At 57.7% G+C, this 24,017-nt stretch overlaps 1 protein-coding gene across 1 annotated transcript; it reads left to right on the top strand.

The window, feature by feature from the left end:
* Positions 1 to 1,621: 1,621 nt before the first annotated feature.
* On the top strand, positions 1,622 to 22,801 carry RND2 (Rho family GTPase 2). The gene is made up of 5 exons (XM_055789742.1): positions 1,622 to 1,848; positions 1,931 to 2,018; positions 16,144 to 16,253; positions 20,311 to 20,445; positions 21,327 to 22,801. The coding sequence occupies exons 1-5, from the start codon at positions 1,747 to 1,749 to the stop codon at positions 21,573 to 21,575; spliced, it is 684 nt and encodes a 227-aa protein (XP_055645717.1). The 5' UTR covers positions 1,622 to 1,746; the 3' UTR covers positions 21,576 to 22,801.
* Positions 22,802 to 24,017: the final 1,216 nt, after the last annotated feature.

Genomic DNA, 24,017 nt, shown 5'->3' on the forward strand with positions numbered 1-24,017 from the left:
AGGGTCACAATAATCTGCTGGGTTGTTGTTTTGTTTTGTTGTTTGTTTTTTATTTCTGGAAGCAAATAAAATAATTCCTTGTTGAGAAATACAGTGAGAAGCTTCCAGAAGAAAGGGCATTGGCCAGGGGGACAGCTTGCTCAGGGTGACACCTATGGCCACCCAGCGCTTCCTCAGCCGCATGTGCAAGCTCGAGGAATTTTTGCAAGCCTGAGGAACTTTTGCAAGCCCGAGGAACTTTTCTTTCTGTTCCTTCACATAAAAGCTGAGCGACATGCACGCACATCGGGTGGCCAGAAAACCCCCCACAGGGCTTACAAACCACGAGACAGTGGTGCACAGGCTCCTTTCGCCGGGGAGGGTGGGAGGAAAGGAGCGTGTGACAGCTACTCATCACATCGCTTCGGGCGACACCGGGAGGCACCGGGACGCTGCAGCAACACACAGCGCCAAGCTACAGAGCAGGAATTGACTGACAACAGTTTCCCGGCCCATACGATGCAGGAGTCAGGCCAGGTGAGGACATGAGCTGGGCTACCGCAATTCCAGGACATTCCCGCAGCTCCCAGGGCCCTGGGATGAGAAGATGAGCGGGGACCTGAATTTTCCTTGGACCAGCTCAGGATGCACCTTTCAGCTCCACCTGCAGTGGGCCCACACCCTGGGGGTGCATCCCAAGACAGGGGACCTGTGTGGCCGGTGACCACGGGATGGGGCGCACAGCCAGCTCTCCAGAGCACGTGCCACCCACGGAGGCTGCCACGTCCTTACCGGTGCTGGGCCGAAGGCAGTGCAGCACCCACATCCACCGCGTGCCCGCACGGCACCCCGCCTTGCACCGAACCTCTGTTCCTTACTCATCCTGATTTCACACACAGCACCAATATTTATAGAGGAAAACTGACTGTGACTTCAGCAAAAACAAGCTGCCCCCTCAGTCCATTAATAAATCCGGTTTCAGTGCCAAAACATTTTAATTTCCACTTCTTCAGGCTGGCTTTGTCTCATTGTCTCTGTTTGTACTGCAGTTTGTGACAGACAGCTTGTCTCTGGCAGATGAAAGTTTACCATTACGGTAAATCTCTGCAGTGTGGCCAGTGAAATATTAGCGGAGCCTTTCCCTATTCACCAATTCTGCTAATTAAAGGCACCGCTGCGCTGTCCCTGCTGCGGGGGGAGGCAGCAGAACCCGCTGCCCGGTGGGGGGGGGGCTGCGCGGCGGGCAAGGGGGGCCAGCAGCCCCCCTCCGCCCCCCCGCCCTCGCTTGGTCCCGGGCACCGGAGGGCCGAGATTTTCAGAACCGGCGCAGCTGCCGCTCCTGCCCAGCCAGCCCCTCGGGGAGCGAGCCCCGTGCCCCCGTCGGCCGGTCCGGTGGGAGGGGGCGCCCCCCCAGGCAGCGCGGTGCTGGGGGGCTCCGGCCGCCCCCCCCCTCCGGACCCAGCCCACCCCCCCTTTCCTCCGGGATGCGCCGGGCGGGGGCGGCGGCAGCCCGCGGCGGGGCCGTGCCCGGGCGGGCGGGGGGCGGCCGCAGTGCCGCCGGGGGAGGCCGCCCCGAGGGGGCGGAGGGGGGGGGGGGCGGCTCCCGGGGCCGAGGCCGGCGGGAGGCGGCCGGGGGCGGCCGTGGCGGCGCGGCCCTGCCCAGCGCCGGCTCCTCTCCGCGCCTGGTTGGTGCCGTCGGGGCCGGGGGCGCGGCCAGGCCGGGGCCGTCCCGGTAAAGCGGCGGCGCGGGCGGCGCGGCCCCGCACCATGGAGGGGCACCTGGCGCGCTGCAAGATCGTGGTGGTGGGGGACACGCAGTGCGGCAAGACGGCGCTGCTGCACGTCTTCGCCAAGGACTGCTACCCCGAGGTGCGGCGGCGGGCGGCGGGCGGGCGGGCGCGGCCCGGGGGGCGGCCTGGGCTCACCTCTGCTCTCCCCTCCGTCCCCCCAGAGCTACGTGCCCACCGTCTTCGAGAACTACACGGCCAGCTTCGAGATCGACAAGCAGCGCACCGAGCTCAACATGTGGGATACCTCAGGTGGGCTGCCCCCCCCGGGGGGGGGACACCGGGGGGTCGGGCTGCTCTCCGCGGCCGGGGTGCCCCCCCTGCGCGGAGACCCCGGGTTGGGGCTGTGGCTGCGCCCCGCGATCCAACGGCCGCTGAACTCGCCCCGGCCGCGGGCAGACCCGGTGAGGGTCCCGGGGGGGGGGGGCGACCGGCGGTGTGTGCCCGGTGGGGTGCGGGGGGGGGGGGGAGACCCGGCGGTGTGTGCCCGGTGCGGTGTGGGTCCGGGGTGGGGGCGCCCGGGGTGTGTGCTCGGTGCAGGTCCGGGGAGGAGGGTGCCGCTCCGGAACGGGGGGAGCCGTGCGGTGCGTGCCTGGTGCGGGTCCGGTGCGGGGGAGATCCGGCGGTGTGTGCCCGGTGCCGCTCCGGGGGGAGGGGAGGTGGCGGTATGTGCCCGGTGCGGGTCCGGGGGGGGCCTGGCGGTGTGTGCCCGGTGCCGCCCCGGGAGGGGGGGGGCTGCCCGGTGCCGCTCTGGGGGGGAGCGGCGGTGTGTGCCCGGTGGTGTGTGCCTGGTGCCGCTCCGGGGGGGGGTGCCGGTGCCCGGTCCCTGTGCCCGCGGTGCGGCCCCCGGCTCCGCGCTGCCCGGGGGTACCGGCTCCGTGTCCCAGGAGCGCCGCAACCCTGCGAGGTACGGGGGCGGCGGGGGGCACTGACGCGCCTCGGAGGGGGACACAGCGTGGGACAGGGGGACGCCCCGTGGGACAGGGGGACACAGCGTGGGACGCACTGTCCACTCATGGCTCAACGCGACGGCGCGTCGGGGGCTCCTGGGGGCTTTTCCTTTTGGTTCGTGTTTGCCCCGTTTGTGCCCTCGGCTGTGGTTCTGCCTCAGCCCACCGAGACCCTTCCCCACCCTTCGCGCTGTCCTTCTGCGGAGGCCTGAGTGGCCGGTGCGGTGCTCGGTGCAGAGCTGGTAAAGCACCGGCACCCAGCGCCGTTGGCGTGCGCCTCGTCATCTCCCTCTGCCAGCCTGCTTGGACTGCGGCGCACGCACCGTGCGGCTGAACGCTGTGCTGGGATGGTGGGTGCACATCACGGGCTTGCTGATGCCCTTTCCCTGTAATTTCGGGTGTCTTTGTGACCGGTGAAGTCCTCTCGGTGTCTGAGAGCAATAGTAAATGAAAACGTGACCTAGGACTTTCTTGGCATTTGTACAGTCCAATTCTTCGCTGTAATTTTGCATCCATCAAATTACAGCCGTAGGATCAGCACTGCTCTACCTGGGGTGGTGGCTTTGCTGAGCGTTGGACTTGCTCTAACATGTAAAATGCGTTTGTTGACTCTGTTCTGGAGCTTCCTGACCGGGAGGCCTTGCTTTCGCTGGCTTTTATTCCTCTAGACAAAAAGGGATCTTTAGCTTTGCCCGAGCCGCAGGGATGCTGGCTCTCGGGACTGCTGGAGCCGCAGGTGAAGCATCGGCTCTCCACGTGTGATGGGGAGCTGTGTGGGAGTCCTTGCGTGGTGGCTGGATGGTGCTGGGCTGGCGTGTCTGCGTGAGGTCCCTCGGGCATGGATGGTGACAGCGAAGCCATCCTGGTTGAGCTGGGGGCCTTCCCTGCCGAGGGTTCCCTGGAGCTGCTCGGATGGGGTGAGTCGGGATCGGGGTGCGCCGGGAGCGAGGGGTGGCTGACCCCCCGTATCACCTGGGTGTGCTCGTGCGTACACCCCCAGCTGGGATCACCCCGTGGCTGCGGGGGCTCCCCAGCCCTGGGCTCCACAGCCTGCGAAAGGGGCCGGCTGGGGTGTCTTTGTTAGGCACTGGGTGGCTTTGCTCCGAGTGTCTGTGTTTGGCGTGAAAAACTTCCCCACCTGAGCGTGCGGCAGCGTGTTTGATGCGTTGTTTGCTTTTTAGGAATTCTCCAGAATGTTTGCCTTCGATCTTAGGAACGTTAAAAGAAAAGGACATGATACAAAGTCTTTAAAGCTGTGTATCTGATACCTGCATCTTGTGCTGTCGCATTCATTTTTACCCTTTTCAACAAAAGATACAAGTTTGTCTAATGTTTATCTCCATAGCCAAGAGGAAATGAACTTTGATTCTCCTTTCTCCTTATGAAAAATGTAACACCTTTTTTAACAGCTTTGTAGATGAAGTTTGCTAGATAGTTTTCTGGATAAATTCCCTTCCGTTGCAGCTTTGATTTGAAATACACAGGAGCTAGTTCTTCAATAAACAGTCCTGCAAAGCAATGCACAGCAATTGTCCCTAGTAATCACGCTGATATTTTTAGCTGTGGACTGCAAGCTGCTGTTGAATTTCCAGTACCTTTCGGAGACACTTGTAAACAGGAGCTTTGGGAAAAGAAATTTTGCACAATAGTGAATTGAACTAGCTGAGCTGGAGAGGTTGAGAGTAACTGGTTGCCCTCCTCATGCAGAATGACGGGCACTGGGATGCACTTTCCCTTGTCTCTGTGCTTCCTCCTGTCTCTTTCAAGCCGCTTTGCATGCAGGGGCTTATTGTTCATGATAAATTCCATCCCAGCAAGAGCGGGAAGGGAGGTGCTGGGAAACTGCTCCCATCACCCTGTCAAGATCGCCCTTTAGACTTTAAACACTCACCATCTCTTAGGTAAGTAATTGGAACTGACGATCTCCTTCAGAAATCAGAAGAGAGACCTGGACAGAGGAGCTGACTATTGATTCCCCCCCCCCCCGTCCTGTAGATAGTCGTGACAGTGGTCGGAGGCTCTGGAAGCTGTGCAGGGTGAGCTGAGCATCAGCCAGCAACGGGTGTCGGGGCAAGAGCAATCTGCCTGCAAAATTCCCTTTATTGTGACCAAGCGTGGCCACAGCCTACCTGGCCGCCCAGAAATCCCACTGATAATCCCTGTACAAACTGGGACATTGTCTGCTCCCTGGGGGCTTGTAGTATTGCCCCTCCTGCTAAGTGGCAAATGCAGGCTATGACATTAGCAGCTGGCAGGCAGGCAGTAAATCTAGTTAGAAGAATATTGCCGTAGGGTGGACAGAAATGATGGAGAACTGAATGGCTCCCAAATTGTATTGGGACCTCCGATTTCCTTGAAATGTCTTTTAACCCTTTGTCTATTGATTACTTTTCCTGAGGCGGGAGGGTGACTCTGGAGAGTTTCCAGCACTGAGAATCCTTCACGAGGATGAAAATCTGAGCTGCTCAGACAGGGCAAATGCAAGGACCCTGCACCATCACCAGGGAGAACAGTGAACCAAGTCTGAGCTTGACCCCTTGTCCATCAGCTGCAGGTGCTGGTTGCATCTCATGTTTGTTTCTGTTTAAGCTGGTCCCACCTCAGGGCTCTCTGTGGGAGTGAAATTGCTTCGGGTGCCATTTCACAGCACAGCAGGGATGTCCCATCCCTCCCGTCCTCCCTGAAAGCCGGTGCTATGTGCTGTTTAAAAAGCAGTTTGGACCCCTGTGTGTGCGAGGGAAGGGCTGTGGAGCCAGCCTGCTGAACAGGGTGGGCAGGGATCTGGCTCTGGGGAGCTGCCATGCCCTGGCACCTCTGCTCATGAGCCTTACGGAGGACACGGTGCTTTGCTGCTCTTCCTGCTCCCGTTCTGGCAAATTCTTTGTTGCCTGTTGGCCGAAAGTGTTCGGCACAGAAACAACTCCTCTGCATGGCGCCGGTCCCTTGGGGTGGGGGGGAAACTCCTGTTCGACGGGATGCCTGGTGGCTTGGGAGTGCTGTTCCCGGAGGGCTGGGTGCCTCCCGGACCTGCAGTGCCGGTGCCCCCAGACCCGTCGGGGAAGAGGTTTCTTCCTTGTGGCCAGGTGGAGGAGGGGCGGGTGGCTTTGGGATCACTAGCAGTGCTTTGTGATGAGGAGTTGAGTTTCATTTCCATTCTTCAGAGGTGTGAAGGGGAGCACAATTCCCTCTGGCTGCGAACCGGGGCAGGGAGGTTTTCCCCAGCGATGCGATACTTGCGTTCTCTGTGGGATGTGGGATCAGGGAGTGTCTGTGGCTCTGCCCTGCTCTTGGAGGCTGCTGTGGTGCTCAGCAGGTCTCCGGTGCCGAGGGCGCTCAGCGCCGGCCAGCCTCCCCAGGGACCGGCTCTCGGTGCATCCCCACGGTGACCCGGGCATGGCCAGCGGACCCACTGCCTGCATCTCTGGACTTGCCCCAATGCCACGCTCGTGCCGGCGGCCCCGCAGAGCCGGGTCCAGCAGGGCAAGAGACGGGCTCAGGCCACGCTGCTGCCTTGGCAAGGCCAGGTGCTGCGGCGTCGGTGCTGGCACGTCTGGGGCTTTGCCCTGCACTGAGGTGTTTTTTTGGTTTTGTTGCCAGTAATAATGGGGAGGAAGCTGTGCTGTGCATGGCAGCCTGGGCTCACTTCTTTGCTTTTGGCTCACACCCCTTTATGCCAGGAGGCTGTGCCTGCCCTCTGTGTCTGTGGCCTCCAAGTGCAGGCAGGCAGAGCAGTGATGTGAGCTGAGACCATTCATTTATCTGCTCGGTGCATCTTTTGCTGATGCAGATCCCAGCTCAGAGTGGAGCTGCCTGGTAGGGGCATCTGTGCCGGTGGCCATGGGGGAGACCCAGGCCTGGCATTGTGCCTTGCACAGGATCCCTGTCGTCTTGGAAAGCTGCTGGAGAAGACTTTTCTGTCCTTTGTGGACTGGTGGGATGCACTGCTGCTGATACCCCCAGTGTCTACGACATCCCACGACGTTGCAAAGACCAGTGCCACAGGTTCAGCAGTGCCACTGTGCCCTGCTCTGTGCTGCAGCTCACAACAAGGGGGTTGCTGCCAGCCCTTCGCCGGGGCTCCTGTCTCTTAAGCAGATGCGCGTTCAAGACAAGAATAACGCTGTGAGTTGCAAATCCCCCTCCGCCTCCCTCTTCGCCTGTACTCGGCAAACAGTCTGCCTTGGTATGGCCTGTGTGGGAACGTACAGGCTGCGATAACAGATCCTTCTTTAGGGGAACTTCCGAGGAATGTTGATGAGATTAGAGAGCTGAAAGGGGCCGAGTTAAGCGATGGCATCTCCATGGATGCTGAGGCTTGTCCATGGATTCCCAGCATGCGGCTCCAGGATTGCCATGGCTGCCTCTTCCAAAGTGCAAGAGCAAGTTCTGTCTTGGGAGGAGTTCAATGCCACTTGCACTCTGAGGCAAAAGGAAAAATGTGGAGCTGCCCTTTCCGTACCAAAATAGCTCCTCCCATGCTCCCTGTTGAGGCTGGGAGCCTGAAACCAGCATACTTGTGTTCTGCCTCAGCACAAATACGTAGTTAAGCCTAAAAATATGTGCAGCTGGGTCACATTCTCAGGCAGGTCAGTAACCAGTCAGACAGAAGTTGAAAGAGTTGCAGCAGAAACAGCAGCAGAAACGCTTATGCTGGAGTGGTGGGTGGAGGATGGACCTGAGAAGACATGACATGACATGACATGACAGTCCCCGGGAGGATTGTCTCGCTGGGCTGGGCATGGTGTGGGGGTGCTGCAACGCTGTGTGGCTGAGGGATGGAGGTTGCTCCTCCTGCACCTCCCTGCAGCAAGGGCAGCATCCATCCTTTCTCCCCTGCGATCCAGGAGGGTCAGCCTCTGGGGGGCTGGGGGTGTCCTGGGTGTCACAGGGGTGCTGAGGAATGGGGCCGTTGGCGACAACCAGCCAACCCTGTGGGCTGCTGTGACCTCGTGGGCAAGGAAGGGCTTTCCTTGGGGTGGGTTTGTTCCTGGCTCTGATGCAGACCCCCTTCCCACAGGATGGGGGTGATCTGTTCTCTCCTGTGGCAAGGACAGCACCGCTCCGCTCTCCCTCCTCCTGCTGTCAGTCTGGCCTCTGTGGCACCCACCTCCCAGTGCCACTTTAATACTGATTTTTTTGCCTGGTTAGGGCAAGTGGAAGCTCCTTATCGGGGCGGTCACATCAACAGACCTGCAGACACTCCCTGGAGCAGGGCAGTCATGCCCCATCCTTTGCTTTTCTAATGGTCCTCGCCCAGCACCCTGCCAAGGAGCTCCCCCTGCCCCACCGAACAGTGCTGGTGTGCCCAGGCTCGGCTGACGGGGGGGTGGGGTGGTGGCAGGGGGCTGTGTGGGAGGGGGAGCTCTGAAGGAGCCGGCCGATGTGCCCCCCAGACCCCGTGTGTGCAGCAAGGACATGGATGCAGCTTTCCTTTTGCCCCAGATTCTGAAGATTAAATCTTCACTCGATTAAACTTCATGAGCGTACAGGCACAGCCTTCCCTGCGGGGAGAAACCTTATCTGGTAGCTGAGCCCTCGGGGACGGCTCTGCTGCTTATGCACAGCAAACCTGAAATGTGCAACACTGCAGAAAGATAATGGTGTGTGCTCAGCCCTCGGACGCCTTTCCCAAAGCTGGGGCGTGCGCGGGCTGTGCTCTGGGAATCTGCTGCCACTCCTCGTCCTTGTTGTACCCCCCAGGAGGGGTAACAGGCAGCAATGCCCGCTGCCCTCGTGATGTGGCAAGAGTGCCAGGAAAGGACCTCGAGCTCCCATTTGTCTCCGCTGTCAGCTGCCAGAGGGATGGTTTCCAGCGTGATTATGAGAAGCCTGGATGAGCTCCTCGGGCTGCTCTGCAGCCGCAGCCCTCCCACCCCAGGCACTCGGTGATGCTCCCCCAGAGATGCCAGCAGGGATTTCTACAAGGAGCTTCCAGAGCTTCCTCCCGACTGCCAGAGCGAGGTTTGCACCTGAGCAAACTCCTCTGGATCCCTGTGAGCTGCGTAGGTGAGAGAGGGCACAGGACCTGGATGAGGCAGAAGCACCCTGTGCCTGCCTGAGCTGAGGATTCCTCTGCTGGTAAATCCAGCAGAACAGCCTCCTCCCGAGTGACAGGTTTCCACTAATCAGATCTGGAGAGGGGCCCAGAAATGCCACCTCAGCCTGTGCAAATACCATTCCCTTCATCCTGATCATGCCCGTCCTGAAGGTATGCCAGCTGGGTTGTTTAGTATTTTACTCATTTTTTTACGTGCATCGTAAGAATTAGGAGCAGAGGTTAATTGTCCAAGCGGATTAGCTCTTGTTTCAGTTAGGCACTTTGTAGAAGGTTGCTTGTTCCATGTCATGGAATGGTTTCCTCCTTTTCTGCACTTCAGGGGTTTGCAGCGGTGTTGCACAAGAGAAACATCATGGTCCAGCCATCAGAGGAGCTTGCAAAAGCCGGAGGACCGATGGCCGTACTGTGCCCGGTGTCCTCTGGAGGGCTGGGCTAGGGGCAGTTCCCTCAGCTGCTTTCTGTCTCCCTCCAGCTTCGGTGGGATGCATCGTCTCTCCTTGTCTTCCCCACTTTCTCTCTGGCACCAGGGCTTTGTGTCATGTCATGACAACCCTCTGACCCTGACCTTGCTGGCCATCGGGTTGGAGCCCTCCCCATCGTGGGGCTCTGTCATACCCTGATTTCAGACAAATGTGTGACCATCGCTTGGGTAAAACCCTTCCTGAGGCTGTGCCTGCAAGGCTGGCGGGGGCTCCTTCCCCAGTAAAGCCTGCTGCTGGGGGGCTTTCGGTGGGAAGGCGCCGGGGATGCAGTGGTGAAAGCTCTGCCCTGTGGGCTGTGATGGGGATGGCGTGATGGGGATGGCCTCTTGGAGAGAAGCTGTTGCCGCCTTTGCCTGGCTGTGTGGCTGCTGTGGGCAGAGCCAGGGCACCCCGAGCGGCGCAGGGCACCTGGGTGCTGGCAGGGGTGGCAGCGTGCATTTATCAGCCCGGCATGTCGCATGCCCAGGGCTTTGCTGCAGAGTGGAGCTTGGCACGATGGTGGCTCCATTTGACTCTTATTTTGCCAGATCTGCTTTGCTCTTAGTGCCACTCACTTTAATCTTTAACGTCACTAATTACTGCTTCTTTCATAATTGTGACCTTAGAACTGGGTCTGGGCTTTGGACCGCGGTGCTGCCAGAGCCCGTCGTTACCAGTGTCCCCCCAGTCTGTCACCAGGGTTTTAATTCTTGTCTCTGCCACTTGGCGCTTTTCTGGGCTGGACTCTAATTAATGAGCACTGTATCAGTGTCAGAAACATGTTTTTTATATCAGTGGGATCTGCATCATCCTCCCCTTCCAGACAATAATGAGCTGGGCAGGGTCAGGGATCCTTAACCTGTCTCTGAGCCCCGGCTGAGCGGGGACCTGCAGGGTGCTCAGGGATATTGCTGCACATTATCAATCTTCAAACAAAAAACTCCTCTGATTTTTTCTTTCAGGAGAGAGGGTCTGATTTCACGCTGGGAGGATGAAGTCGGTCTCTGAACTTGTGGTGGTTCAGATCATCGTCTCCCTGATGTGCGGCTCTTGCAGTCTGGGAGGCTGCAATGGCAGGTTTCCTGGTCCCCTGTCTGTAAAGCTCATCAGCCTTAATGACACAGGGAATGAGGAGGGCATTTGCATATTCTGGTCCATCACATGCTGGGCACACCGACCTACTGCTCTTCAAACATCTCTTTTTGCCTTTGTAAGGGCAACTAAAATCTTGAAGGCAAGCACCCGTGTCTGCAGTTGGCCGTGCTTATGGTTCCCCCTAAGTGAGGGGTGGTCTCTGAGAAGTCCCTTGGCGTGGAGATGCTGGTTCCTGGGCTCTGGGGATCCCACCTCCCTGGCTCCAGTGGGGTGCCTTGCAGGAGGAGGTGTCCTGGGGGATCTTGTAGGCAGGATGCGGGCCACAGGAGCTGCAGGGACTGTGGCTGGGGCTTGTGCCACGCGGGGGCTGGTGGCAGTGGGCACGGCGATAGGCACGAGTGGCCTGTTGGCACCGGTGGCTTCATCCTTGCAAAGGGACACCTGAGCCCGTTGTGTGCCCGGCTGGGGGGGTCCTGTGCCGGGTCTGTGACCTGCCCGCTCCCACCGGTGCTGGCTGGGCTGTGGGACAGTGGAGCTGAGCTCAGTGAAGGGGCCAGGGAAGAAAAATTTCTTCCCTCGTCCGTCTGCAGCCAGGGTAAGGGGAGTGGGCATGACCTTTGGGGTTGTTTAACTGCTGCTCTCCAGTGTTCCCTGGGGCTGAATTCCTCCTCACCCTCCGCTGTAAACCCTGCCATTGTTTCCCCGGGCTGATTTCCCCTTTTTTTCTAGCAGTGGGAAATATTTTCGGGTGACTCTGTGCCCTCTTGTTGCATCTGCAGAGGAAATGGCAGCTCTGGAGCATCCTGGATGTCTCGGAAAACCAGCGGAGATTTTTGTGGGCTCACCATGGGGACTGGCCTCGCCTCTGTACTGGGGTGTCTGGGACAGCTGCCACTTCTGGCCTTTCATTCAGGGCCAGGTTTTCAATCCAGGCTTGTATGTGCTCCCTGACAATAGCCAGGCTCTAGCAGGGGACGTGTGCCTTTCTCATGCAAATGCCTGCCTGCCTGGGGAGAGCCCCTCCAGAGCCTCAGACCGCCCCCCCCCCCCCCCCCCCCCCCCCCCCCCGCCCCTCAGCTCAGCCTCTTGCAGCCCCCTTCTTCCTGCACTGCTGCCATCCTGGAGCAGCTGGGTGGGTTGTTCCCTGCCCAGCACGTCTGTGACTTGTACAGACAGTTCGTTTGCAGTCTTAAAGGTGTGATATAAATAAAATATATTATTAAACACCTTCTTCATCATCTGCCCTGGCGGAGGAATGCCTAATCATCAAAGCCGTGCCGTTCCCTGGCACCTGATGTGATGTGAACCAGGTCTGGTGCAGTGATGGAGCGTGTGCCTCCCGCTCCCACGCCGGACCCCTGTGCAGCCGCATCGAGGAGCCCCTACCCCAGGTTGGGGGGGGGGGGGGCAGGGGGGCTCAGCACCGTGCCTCGGCACGCAGAGCCTTTGCCTCTAGTGAGCAGCCGTTCGGATAAATTTCTCTGCAGCAAAAGGCTGCTTGGAGCTGAGAGTTCAGCTGTGGGAAGCCTGGTGTAGCCGCAGGCAGCGCTGAGCACGGGTGCTGGTACGCGGCAGCTCGGGGGGTTTGAGCCCCCGTCCTGGGAAACACGAGAGGTGGCCGGTTGGGGCTCGATGGAGGGTGGTTTGGAGCCGTGGCAGTGGAGGGGATGGTCTCCCCGCGTCTGATGGATGCTGGCTGAGAGGTGGTACCCGGCTTCTGGCTGTGCGCGGGGAGAGGATGCTGAGGCAGCTGCACCTTGGTCCTGCTTTGGCGACTTTGTCCTCCGGACAAAGGCTCGGCTGAACCGGCCGTGGGATTTGTCTAGCAAAGATGCCATCTTCTCCAAAGCCACTGCTTGTCTGGCACCGCCGTGCAGGGAGGTGACCCCCAAGCGCTCGGGGCTTGTCGATGCAGCGCTCCAGAAAGCTGGGATGAATTTCTGCTTCATTCTGTGAAGGATGTTCTTGGCTGTCCCTGCGGCAAGCATGTGCCGCAGCGTTGCTGGCACGGTGGGGAGAGTTTACAGTGAGCCCTCCGAGACAAGTGCGATGCTGAAAAATTTAGGTCTTGGCAGTGCTGGTCTCTGTTTCAAACCAGAGCTGGCTGGGGTTGCGGGAGCCCCTTGCAGAGCAGATCGCGGCTCTGCATGCCTGTTTGCTTTCCTGGTTTGTAATGTGCTATTGTGGGATGGAGGATGTCCGGGTGAGGAGGCTCATTATCTCTCAGAACAGCTAATAAGGAACAAATGAAGATTAAGGCTACGTTGGTGTAGATGAAACGGCACGTTTTGGTCCCCTGCCCCTGAGAGCAGCATCTCTGAGTCACAGTGCCATGCATTTCGGGGGGCTGCCAGCTGATAAGAGGAGCTACTCCCGGCTGCATCCACCCCTGAATTTCAGACAGCAACCGTGTGGATTTTATTTTTAAGCTGGTTTTTGGCTTCCTCCAATTTTCTCTCTTTAACCACGAACAGATGCACGTAGGTCCTGTTTCTTGCAAACCTGGGTGCCAAGTGGGAGAATGACTCATGCAGTAAAGGCTGGAGCTGCAGACACATGAGCCCTGGGCGTGTGTGTGTGTGTTCAGAAGTGCCAGACTGTGGGTCTCTGGGGTGTCTTGCTGGAGTATCTGAAAGGTGTCGAGTGCTCAGAATCAATAAAACTGAAGAGCTGGATTGGAGGGAACTGAGGCTTTTGTGTTAGGATTTTTTTTTTTTTTAATTGTCATACTCCGTGAAAAAGTAATAGATGCAAAAACTGGAAGAATAATCCCCCAAACAGAATCTCCTGATTCAATAGAGACATCTCCAAAGAAAGCTGGAGGTTACCCAAGTTTGGAGGGCAGCAGCTCCCCTGATCTGCTGGGCAGCCCTGGCCATCGGTCTCCATCGGTCTCCTGTGGTGGGGCAGAGGCTGTGAGCACTGGCTGTTACCTGCTGCCGGAGCAGCTGGTGAGCTGAAGGTGCCAGGGGCTGCTCCTGCCCTTCGGAGTTGGAGCAGAAAGTTAATGAATACAAAGGTGATTTTGATCTCATGAAGAAAATCAGGTTCTTGACCTAGTGCATCCCTTCCCTCAGCTCCTCCCCGCCAGCACAGGGGCCTTCCCTCCTGTGGTCCCAGGTAGTGGGAGCACAATTCCTGGCACCGGGGTGGGAATGGTGCTGGTTCTGTGGGATAACCGAGGGGTCATGCTTCGTTCTGCACTGGCGCTGGATGCTCTCTGGCGCTGGATGCTCTCTGGCGCTGGATGCTCTCTGGCGCTGGATGCTCTCCGGTGCTGGATGCTCTCCACCGAGGAGCTGGCTGGCTGCTGAGAGGAGCAGAAGGTTGCTATGATACAGTTTGCTGTGGCAATGTCTGTGCTCAATGGAGCCAAAACCACCTCTACAAAAGGAGCATTCCTGGGCTGGGAGGGGGCAGATTTATCTGCAGTGTTTATGTAAAGCTGAGGAGCTGCAGCGAGAGGATGTGTGTGGGAACACGGAGCTTGCCTCCGGAGTGCTGGGGGCCCCTGTCTGGAGGCAGACACCGTCACACGGATCGGGGAGATGGGGGAGAGGGCATGGATGGGATGAAGGACCCAGCAAACCCAAGCCTGCGGATCGATGCTGGATCTCACATCCCACCCAGTAAAACCACATCAGGCACGAGACTGGCGGCTTGGTGCTGCCTCGGAAGGTGACCCCATCCTTACTGGGGACTGGGTCACCTTGCTGCGTGGGGGAAGCACGTCACTGGGGCCAGGTCTGCTGGCTCTGCTGGTTGTGAACTGAAGCAGCTTGAGCCTGAAGCGAGGTCAGAAATCTCCCGCGCTTGGGATGCGGGGCTGCCGTGGTGCCCGGTGTGCCAGCCCGCATCCCTGTCCCCGGGGCTGGCCAAGGCACCGCAGGGACTGGCTCCTTTCCATGCCGGCAACGTGACTTTCCTTCTAGGAGCCGGGTTGGGCTCTGCAGAGACCAGGGTCTGTTTCTTCTGGGCTGGATCCCATCTGCTGCTCTTCCCGGTGACTTTGCAGGGATGGAGACCCCAGGCTGCGGCTTCCGAGAGGAGCGGGGGGCGCGGGGGGTGCCTTTGCTCCTGCAGGCTGGCAGCAGCGTGGCTGTAGGACACCTGTAGCCCATTTTTCTGTGAATTTTGCTGTTGAATGCCCGGGTGCCTGCCCCAGCCAGAGCATGCCCGGAGCTCTGTGCCGTGGAGGTCCCAGTTGGGGCTGCTGGTGGTGTCTCGCTGTGGGTGAGTGTTGAGGGGAGGGTGGGTGGGCAGCCTCTGGAGCTGGGTAGGTTTGGGAAGACACATCTCAGCCTGCCCCGTGCGGGCTCCGGGCAGAGGCAGGAGCGGTCACAGCCAGGTCTGACTCTTGCAGAGGGATCTGGGGTGTTTGCAAAGCCCCTGGATGTGGAGCTGTGCCCCCCGCTCTGCTGTACATCAGTCCTGAGCCCTGGGGCAGACAAGAGCCAGGGTCGGAGCCCATGTGGAGAATCGTCCTATTCTCCTCTCACACTTATCCCGGGCAGATTCCCATCCTCCCGGAAACATAAGCCCCCATCATCCATAATTCATCAGGTGCTGAACTCCATCAAGGAGCCACCTGACAGCCGGGCTGGGTGCTGCACCCTCCTCCCAGGGTGGGAAAGTGTGGGGTCTGGGGGTCCTGGGGGGCCACGCAGGAAGCGCATCCGGTTTCCTGGCCTCGGGGTGGGTGATCCGCTCCCCGAGGAGGCAGATTCAACAAGGACTCTGGTGTCTCTGCTTCCCCTTTTCATAAATAAACATCTGCTTCTCATCCCTCCAGGAAGTTTAAGCCATCGTAAAGCCAAACATAAAACCGAAACGCTGGTTTTAAGCAGCCGTGAGCTGATCGCGCAGTTACTGGGGGCTGAGGCATCCACAGTGGCACGCAGGACACGCTTCGGATAAAAGCAGTGTGGGACAATGAGTTTAATGCCTGAAATTCGTATCGAAGGGGGTGTGTGTGCATGTGCGCACGCGTGTGTGTGCGGCAGGAGCTGTGCAGGAGTCAGGCTGGGCTCTCTGCCTGCTCACTGAGAAATCCTGCAGAATACAGACTCATCCCCTCCCCTTTACAGCTTGTTCACCAAATCCCATTGCATCTTTTAGGTACCAAAAAGAATCTGACTGTCTTTTTTTCCTGCACGAATCCTGAGCAAAACCAATTCTTTTAGCTATCTGAAATTCTCACGAGCTGCGTGAGTGAGCTCTCCTGTACAAAGATAGCAAGGGAGCAGAAAAATCAGCAGCGGCGTTCCCTGCGTTTTCTCAGCCACACCTTTCCACCGTGAGCGGTGCAGCGACCGCATGGCAAGGCACAGGTTGCATAGCAAGTGGTGGGGACAGGGATGCGATGCTCCGCAGTGCCACAGCCCTTCCAGGCACCCTCTCCTGCAGAGCCAGCCTGCCCTGGCAGTGCAGCTCTGCCGCCTCTGACTTGCTGGCTGCTCCCTAGGGATGCAAAACTTGCATTTATTTCCACTCTGCAAAGGGATAGATGTAAGGGCACAAGGACAAACCCTCTTGTCTGCCGCACCTAAACAAAGGGACCGATCCCTCTGCAATCCAAACTGCTGAACCTAACGGTGTCTGGTTCCTGGTCAGAAGCTTCGGTCAGCATCCTTCACCTCCGACAGAGCGGTTGTTTGTTTGCATCATGTGGCAACATCTCCGGTTCTTACTGGAACTGGAGAGCTCTGTGCCAGGCAGGGGGGGGCTGGGGGTCCTGCCTGCCCGTTTGGGTAATGAACAGTCAGTGGGATGAGACTTGCTGCTCACCGCTCTCCTCCTGCTCCTCTCTGCAGGCTCGGCGTATTACGATAACGTCCGTCCCTTGGCCTACCCGGACTCGGACGCTGTGCTCATCTGCTTTGACATCAGCCGCCCGGAGACGCTGGACAGTGTGCTCAAGAAGGTGAGTGCCCGGCGTGCCCTCCCGGCTGGCGAGACAGCTCTGCAGCAGCGCGGGGAGCACCCTGCGGTCCCTGCTGCGGTCCCTGCTCCCTGAGGCTGTCATCAGGGCTAAAAGCTCTGACCCTGGGGCCAAGCCTTGGCTTCCAGCACGCTCGGATGAGGATGGGTGGCTGCTGCTGCTCCCCACGCGGGCTGTGCAGAAAGCAAGCTCTTTCCATCTGGAAGGAGCCCGGGGAATGGTGCTGCTCACGGTAGCTGACGTGTGCGCGGGGTCTGCGTGTGCACACACATACAAACGTGGGGACAGGGAGAAGCGTAGGGTGTTTTCTCCGTTTTCCATGGACCTTGGGAAGTGGTGGGCATCTCCTGTTGGCAGAGCCACCAGTCAGCGTGCGATGGGTCGCTTGCAGCAGTTGAGAAGTGGCTCCTGGTGCCTGTTTCTATGCAAGTAGAGAGCTCGGGTTTTTGGCTGTCACATCTGCACAGTAGGAAAGACAGCAATCAGCTCTCTGTAGCTTGACGACAAGAATAATGAGCTGTGGCACTGGATTTCAAGCCTATGAATGAATAAAACGAGATGGCACAATGCCACTGAAGTGGAGAGCATGCAGGACCCTGAACACTGCCTGCCCTGGAAGAGCTGACCGGCCATGCTCTGCGTTAGCAGCCAAGCTAATATTATTTATTAGAATATTATTTTTTATATATATATTTATATTTATTAGAATATAAGAAAGTATTATTTATTAGAATAATAATTTTCCTTAGTGTCTTTCAGCAAAGCGGGTGTTTCTAGCTGGCAGGTCTCAGAGAGCCCCACCAGGCTGGGGACCCACTGCGGAGCACCGTGGCCCGTCCCTGCTTGCCATGCTCTGGGGCAGTGGGTGGCCCCTGGGGAGAGGTTCCCATGCGAGGCTTTCCTCCGAGATGGGATGAAGTGCAGCAACTCAGGGTGCTGCTCAGGGGAGAGGGTAAATAGCCTCCTGGTCACTCATATCCCTTGTTTCTGGCCATGCCCTGCTTCCTTCCATGGAATTCAGGGAGATGTGGTTTCAGCAAGCTCTCACAGCAAAGCTCACTGGCGGCTGCATCCTGTCCCAGAGGCCAGCCTTGGCTGGCATCTTGTTTGCGAAGCTGTCGGAGACACCGAGGCGTGAAAAGCACTATGGAATAGTGATTCCTGTAGCTGTTCTCCCCAGCGAGCCCCAGGCTGCTGGGGCTGGACTGGCCATGCTGAACAAGTCCCATTGTACTGGCTGCCCTCTTGGCCTCTCCACATTTTGCCAAATGTTGTGCTGAAGCAAGTGCCTCTTACTCAGCTGCTGGGAGGGCTGAGAAGTAGGTCTGTGTCTCAGAAGTGTCCTGGTGAGGGGACAAAGACCCTTCAGATAACTCGGTCAATGGCTCAGTGTTTGTTTCCAGAGCAGGTCCTGGGTACCAAGTGTGCTGGGTGGAGGGAGGCGTGTTTCATCTGGGCTGAAAGAATTCACTGCTCGGCTTGGAAGTCAGCAGAATAGTAATGCAAGCAAATCATTTATACCTTAGTGAGATGCAAACCCGTCAATAATTAGCTGGGGTTGGGATTTATTTGTGTCTCTCTGTGCACTCTTCATGTGAGCCCACACTTGCTCACTCAGTGCATGGTCTTCCCTGTGCAGCATCACGGATGCTTTGAGTACTGTTAGGCAATGTCTTTTTGATACGGTGACTTAAAATAAACCCTAAATCACAGGGGATTTTTTAAGTGCCTCTGAGTAGATGCCTTGTTTCCTTTGGTGCAGGCATGCAGCCTGTGGAGGTGAGGAAAATTCCTGAGACGCCGTGAAGTTGAAATGGGTTTTGGGTCTTGATATCAGGCGAAGAAGGAAGCAGCAGAAATGCTAATTCAGCAGAGGAAATCTTTATTATCGCTGCCCTTCTGATGTCTGGGCTGCCTTTACAGATGAAGGGAAGGAGCCAGCTGAGAGAATGCGAACAAGCAGCTCTTCATTTTGTACAAAGCAGGTTTTCGTGGGGTAGTGCCTTCACTCTGACAAGTCTCGATAGCACAGCAAATCTTGGGCTCCCTAAGGTGTCAGTCATGTGGGAAGAGGGTGGCACCTCTCCCACGGATCGGGGAGCCCTGTGTCATTCCAGGCAGCCCTGACCTCTGCCTGGCAAGAACAAACCCGATAGCTCAATCCCTTTGAGGATTTTCATCCTTCAAGTAAATTAGGGTGCTTGAATTCTTGCTCAAAAAGAACAGCATCATCCTCCTTTTGTGGGTGCGTTGCAGCTGTGACACCAGCATCTCCCAGTAGCTGTGCAGCCCTGGGTGCTGGGCATGTCCGTGAGTCCTGGTGGACAGATGTCGCTGGCAGCAGGGAAGGAGGTTCATGGTGAAGATACTTGAGCCCATCTCCTGATGGAAAATAAGATTTTTCCCTGTTTTGCAGTGCTTCGGTCTGATATCGGTTGAATGAAACTTGGGGCGTTCTTGGTGCTCCCTTTCTCCACCAGGCTATGGACACTGGGTTGTGGGCTTGGTTTTCTTTGCCCTTCTAATTGCCTAAGGCATATGCCTAGCCGCCAGTTAGCGCAGAAGGAAATTGCTAATTCCAAGTGACATCTTTAGCCAGGGGTAATCTCTTTATTGTCTGCCTCCTGCTTCAGAAACACCAGATCAGTAACCAGGGTGTTGATGTGCTGATGGGGTTGTACAGGTCTCCCCAGGGGGAGGTCACAGGTGATGGTTTTATTTACTGCTGCGGACAATTAACTGCGCTTTGGGCATTAATTTTTGGAGCTCTGAAAGGGATTGTTAGTATGAAGGAAGTGGATGTTTGCCCTGGCCTTCTTCCATTGCTTCAGTTCTTTATTTCCCTGGCTGTAGCTGCGCTCTGAATATCTTAAAGTCTTTAACAGGTGGCTCCCAATAATAAGCAAATAATGAGTGTGATTTGCAAAGAGCTCCCTGCCGCCTGTGGTTCAGAAGGACCAGCAAGGGTGACCTTTGGAGGACCAGCAAGGGTGACTTTGGGAGGACCAGCAAGGGTGACCTTTGGAGCCCCAGCTCTGTGTGCTGGGCTATGGGGTGGTTATTTTTCCACAGCCGTGCCCACGAGTGGGCTCCTGTGGCCCAGCGCAGGGGGCTGCAGCTTTGATTTGAGAGGTTTGCAGGGCATATCTGGCCCAAACGAGCATAAAGTTATCCGAGAGGCACGCTGACCATTCCCATCCTTGCCTGTGGCAGTCATTAACGTGCCCTGATGAGTCCATCAGTCTCGGAGCAGCTGCGACCCCCCGTTTGGAAAAGCCACACGCACCCGAGCACGTGCGGTCTGGCCCTCGGGGGGCTGCTTTCCAAACCCCATCCCATGAGAGCTTCGTGTTACATGCAGAACACCGAAAGCTGGCTGGCCCTGTGCTTCCCATCTCCAGCACAGCCTCCAGAGCTGCTCCCAGCCTGCGTCCCCCCTGACAGCCCCCCCTCACCATGGTGCCCACCGTTGCCCATGCCCCATCCCCTCTCGCGGCGGCACCAGCCCAGGTCCGAGGCAAGAGACCTACAAGTGGTGCTGGAGCGGCACCAGTAGCAGTCTGGGTAGCCTGACTGGTCCAGTTCCAGGTCCTGTGCAGAGATGAGCCAGGACAGGGCGGCTCGACAGCCCGTGGTGGTGGTCAGCAGGCGCAGGGACCCTGGGCTGCCGTGGCTGCCGTTCCTCCGTGGGAGTGGGAAGTGCCGCTGGCTGGTGGGAGCAGGAGAAGCTGTGGATCAGACCGGTGGGCTCTGCCGTGGCAGGGAGTCATGGAGTGTTTGGCTGGGCAATGGTGTCCGGGAGGAGCTGATGGCACGACTCTGCTGGCCTGTCCTCCCCCCAAGGCTGGGGGGTCTTGGTTGGAAAGGGGCTGCGAGCAATGAGCTGAGACCCTGTGATTGCCTTTGTCGCTCCAACCTGCCCCTTTCGCAGGCTGCCTGCTGCCAAAACAAACTTGACGTGGAGGTGCCACTGGACCTCTTGAAGCGTCTTGTACACCGGCAGCCCCTGAGCACCTTCTCCCTCTTGTCTCCTCTGCAGTGGCAAGGGGAAACTCAGGAGTTCTGCCCCAACGCGAAGATTGTGCTGGTCGGCTGCAAGCTGGACATGCGGACAGACCTAAACACGCTCCGGGAGCTTTCCAAGCAGCGCCTCATCCCCGTGACGCACGAGCAGGTGTGTTTCAGCAGCCATCCCCCTAGGGCTCAGGGAGGGGAGGCAGGGAGGGGGCTTTTCTGTAGGAGCTACTGGTCCGAGGAAGCTCAGCAGCGAACGACCCGCTGTGCCCAGGTCTCGGTCTGAAGCTGGTTTGATCCTGGCTCATGGATGCTGAGCTGCTCATGCTTACGGCGCTCTTTGCCCCAGCTCTGGCAGACCTTGACTTGTTCCTGATGCTCTGCTGAACAGTCTCCTGGTGAGGAGCTGAAAAGTTTGTCCGCAGAGGTGGTGAAGATGCCCGATTTGACAAGTTGGACTGGCGAAAGGGGAGTGTTGTGCTTCTGCAGCTCCTAGTTCAGTGCAGCTCTTTCTGCTCCAAGTGACTCTCCTGCTTGGGTTCAGTGTCGGGGCAGCACTGCTGGAGGGGTGCTGGCCACAGCCGGGGGGGTCTGGGGGGCTGCAGCTGCCAGTGGACCCAGTGGAGTCCCCAGGCTGGCCCGGGGACCCCAGTCTTTGGTGCGGTGCAGGGGTGGCCGTGCCCTGGGTTGCTCTGTGCCTGGTGCCACGTTGAGCAGAGCAGGTCCTAGGTGACTGTCCCGCTGAGAGGGGTTGTCCTCGGCTGCGGGGGGGGCACCACGTTAGTGAGAACCTGCAGTTGATGCAGGGTCCAGCACCCAGTAGCACTGTCTGCTCGGGAGAGACCCTCACGTCTGGTGGTCTCGCACCGAGCGAATGGGTGATGAGTGAACGTTGTGGGAGAGCCGCTGTCGACTGTGCCCCGGCGCTCCGGTGGGGCTGCCAGCGCAGCCAGGGCTGCCGGCGATGTGAAAGGATGCTCCTTGCAGAGTGCTGGTGGCTTAACCTTCTTCCTTCTTCCTCCCGCTCTCTCTGGACCACAGGGCAGCGCGCTGGCACGGCAGATCGGGGCAGTGGCCTATGCAGAGTGCTCCTCCAAGGTCTCGGAGAACAGCGTTCGGGATGTGTTTCATGTGACCACACTTGCCTCGGTCAACAGGGTGCACAAGAACTTGAAGCGCAGCAACTCCAAACGGGGACTGAAGCGGGCATCACAGATGCCTGGCAGGACGGACTTACTGAACGACACAGAGATCAGGAAAGACCGAGCCAAGAGCTGCTCCATCATGTGAAAACCGGGCTGTAAATAACGTGTGTGTGTTTGTCCATTTTGTACAGTAACTGGCTGAGACAGGGCATGGTGCTGGCTGCGGGAGCCAGCCCGCCTTGCCAAAGCCTTTCTCTCAGGCTCTAGGGCTGAGCAAAGGTCCCAGCTGCAACCCGGGGTGCTCGTGTCACCCCCCACCGTGGAGACTTCTGGGTTGGCTGCTGCTGTGCGGATTGCTTGGGGTGATGGAACCACTTGGCAGAGGAGTATTCAGGTGCTGGAAGGTCTGTGACTGGGTGAAACAATGTAAAAGGGAGCGATCCTGTGTGTGTGTGCCACCCTCCTGAACCTACAGCCCAGCCTCTGCGCCTGTGTGCAGCTACACAGCACGCACAGCGTGGGGCGGGGGGCTGTGTGGGACCTGGCCTGCAGGGTGGGAGGCGGGTGGGATTGCTAGCAGCAGAGTGTGGCCGGGAGAAGGTATTCTTTCAATCTTCCTTTAGAAGAGGAGTGATGCTTTGAGGTGGTGCTGCCTTCAGCTAGGCTGGACAGCAAGTCACCATGGAAGGTGCAGGTCTGGGCCAGAGCTGGGAGCAAAGGCACTCTGGGAAGGAACCTTAGCCTGATGAGACACCACAGTAGTCCACCTTTTGGGAAGAAAATATATAGGTGGCTCTTTACACGGTATTTTAGGTACTTGAACTCCATTTGAAATGCAGCAGTGTGGATCTGGCTCCAAGGGAGAGGTCTATCTATCCCAGTCGATGCATCCTGAGAACTGTGGTTCCCCTCAGCAAGCAAATGCCACTCGGGAGCTTGTGTCCCAGCTGCTGACAGCCCGGTTACTCATCCGACTGCTCCCTGCCACAGGCACACAGCTTCTGACAAAGCAGCCTGCAATGCCGCTCCGCATCCTGCTCTCCACCCATTCATTTCCAGCTGCAGATTGTGTTGCATGGTGCTGTGTTTGTCTGGTACAGATAACCAAAAAGATGATAGGCGTTTCTGCACCCTGTCCCCACTGCAGCAGTGGGAGGGAAGGTGCTCCCTGCCCCTCCTGCCCTGCTGTACAGCCTCCTCCCAACACCTCTCATTGCTTCTGCTGCTGCCCTCTCTAAATGCCTTTGACTACAGTGTTAGCCTTGACTTAATGTCGCATAGACACTTTAAAGAAAAAAGAAGCTGCTCCATTGCCAGATCCAGCTGTGTCGGTGGGCTCCAGAAAACAAATAAACAGCGTTGGAAAATGCATAGTGCTTGGCTCTGTTCGTTTTTAATCGTCAAACCAGGCATCCTCTCAAGATGTCTTAGTGCCTGACTTCTGTTTGTGTCTAATGTATCTCTCTAGCTCTTGAAATGCACACAGACACTTCAGTGAAAAATACAGGGGCCCTAGCTGCATTTAGTCAGTTTGGAGCTGAAGCACCTGCCTTGAATAACCTCTCACTCCACCCTGAATCCTTAAATGCTGTGGAGCATTTGCAGGTTGTCTATGCCCGACCCACCAGTCTGAGCTGACGTGAGCTGCCCCTGGCCTCACTGTGTCAATAGCTGCAAGCGAAGACGGCTTTTGACTTCGTATTTTGTGTCTGCTCTCCCAGCCAGGTCTTAGACTTCAGCTGCATCGTGAAGGCTGTTTGGGGAACTGGAGCATCTGAATTACCAGCACAAGAAAAGCTCAAGCAACGATGGAATGCTGTTGTGCTGGGTGCAGGTTGCAAGAGTATGAAAATGCCCAGCTGCAGCCTGGGAGGAAAGAAACTCAGCAAGGCACTATGCCAATAACAGCCTTCAGCATCACGATGTTTTTCTTTTGCTTTGCAGGGTCCCCAGAGCCTTTGCAAACATTCAGCCCCATGTCCCTGCTGGAACTGTCGCTACCAAGTCCTCTCACCCGCATGCATTTGTTCTCATCATCCGTGTGTGATATAATCACCGCGTCTCCCTTCTTTCCACGTAAGCACAGCAGTATTTGGCAAGCACATCTCCCTTTTTCTATCACCTAGCGCCTTTATGCCTTTGAAAATTTAATCTGGCGGTCTCTACAAATGCAGTTTCTGGTCCACTGATTAGTTTAAACTCCCAGTGGCTCTCTATTAACCGAACTCGCCCTATAAGCAAATCTGCAGGAGTGGGCAGCAACTGTCAAACCTGAGCTGTGCTGCGTACAGGTGTAGGAAGGAATGGGCTGTGGCTGCAGGAGGTGGCCGTAAGCCTCCCTGGGCCATCAGCTGGGTGCCTGTTCCCCTCCCACCCCGCAAAGGGAGGTCTGGAGACTGCAAGAAAACCGGCAAAGCCTGCAGAGATAAGCGGGACGGGTGGTGGCTGAGGTGTGTGACAGACCAGACAGGTCTGGTGGGGGAGGGAGCACCCCATCTGCCTCTGCAGGGAGCAGGGAAGCAGCAGGATCCAAGTGCCAGGCACTGGCTGCTCGCTCTCCCTGGCCAGGGGCTGCGGCAGCCCCCTC

This window comes from Falco peregrinus, chromosome 18, assembly GCF_023634155.1.
Source record: "Falco peregrinus isolate bFalPer1 chromosome 18, bFalPer1.pri, whole genome shotgun sequence".
In the NCBI taxonomy this organism is placed as follows: domain Eukaryota; kingdom Metazoa; phylum Chordata; class Aves; order Falconiformes; family Falconidae; genus Falco; species Falco peregrinus.

What these genes read in the sequence shown, in the direction of transcription:
- RND2 (XM_055789742.1), top strand. Translation starts at nt 1,747, where the DNA reads ATGGAGGGGCACCTGGCGCGCTGCAAGATCGTGGTGGTGGGGGACACG. An exon ending in TGGACAGTGTGCTCAAGAAG is followed by an intron (nt 16,254 to 20,310) that starts GTGAGTGCCCGG and finishes TCTCCTCTGCAG; the next exon opens with TGGCAAGGGGAAACTCAGGA. An exon ending in TCCCCGTGACGCACGAGCAG is followed by an intron (nt 20,446 to 21,326) that starts GTGTGTTTCAGC and finishes TCTGGACCACAG; the next exon opens with GGCAGCGCGCTGGCACGGCA.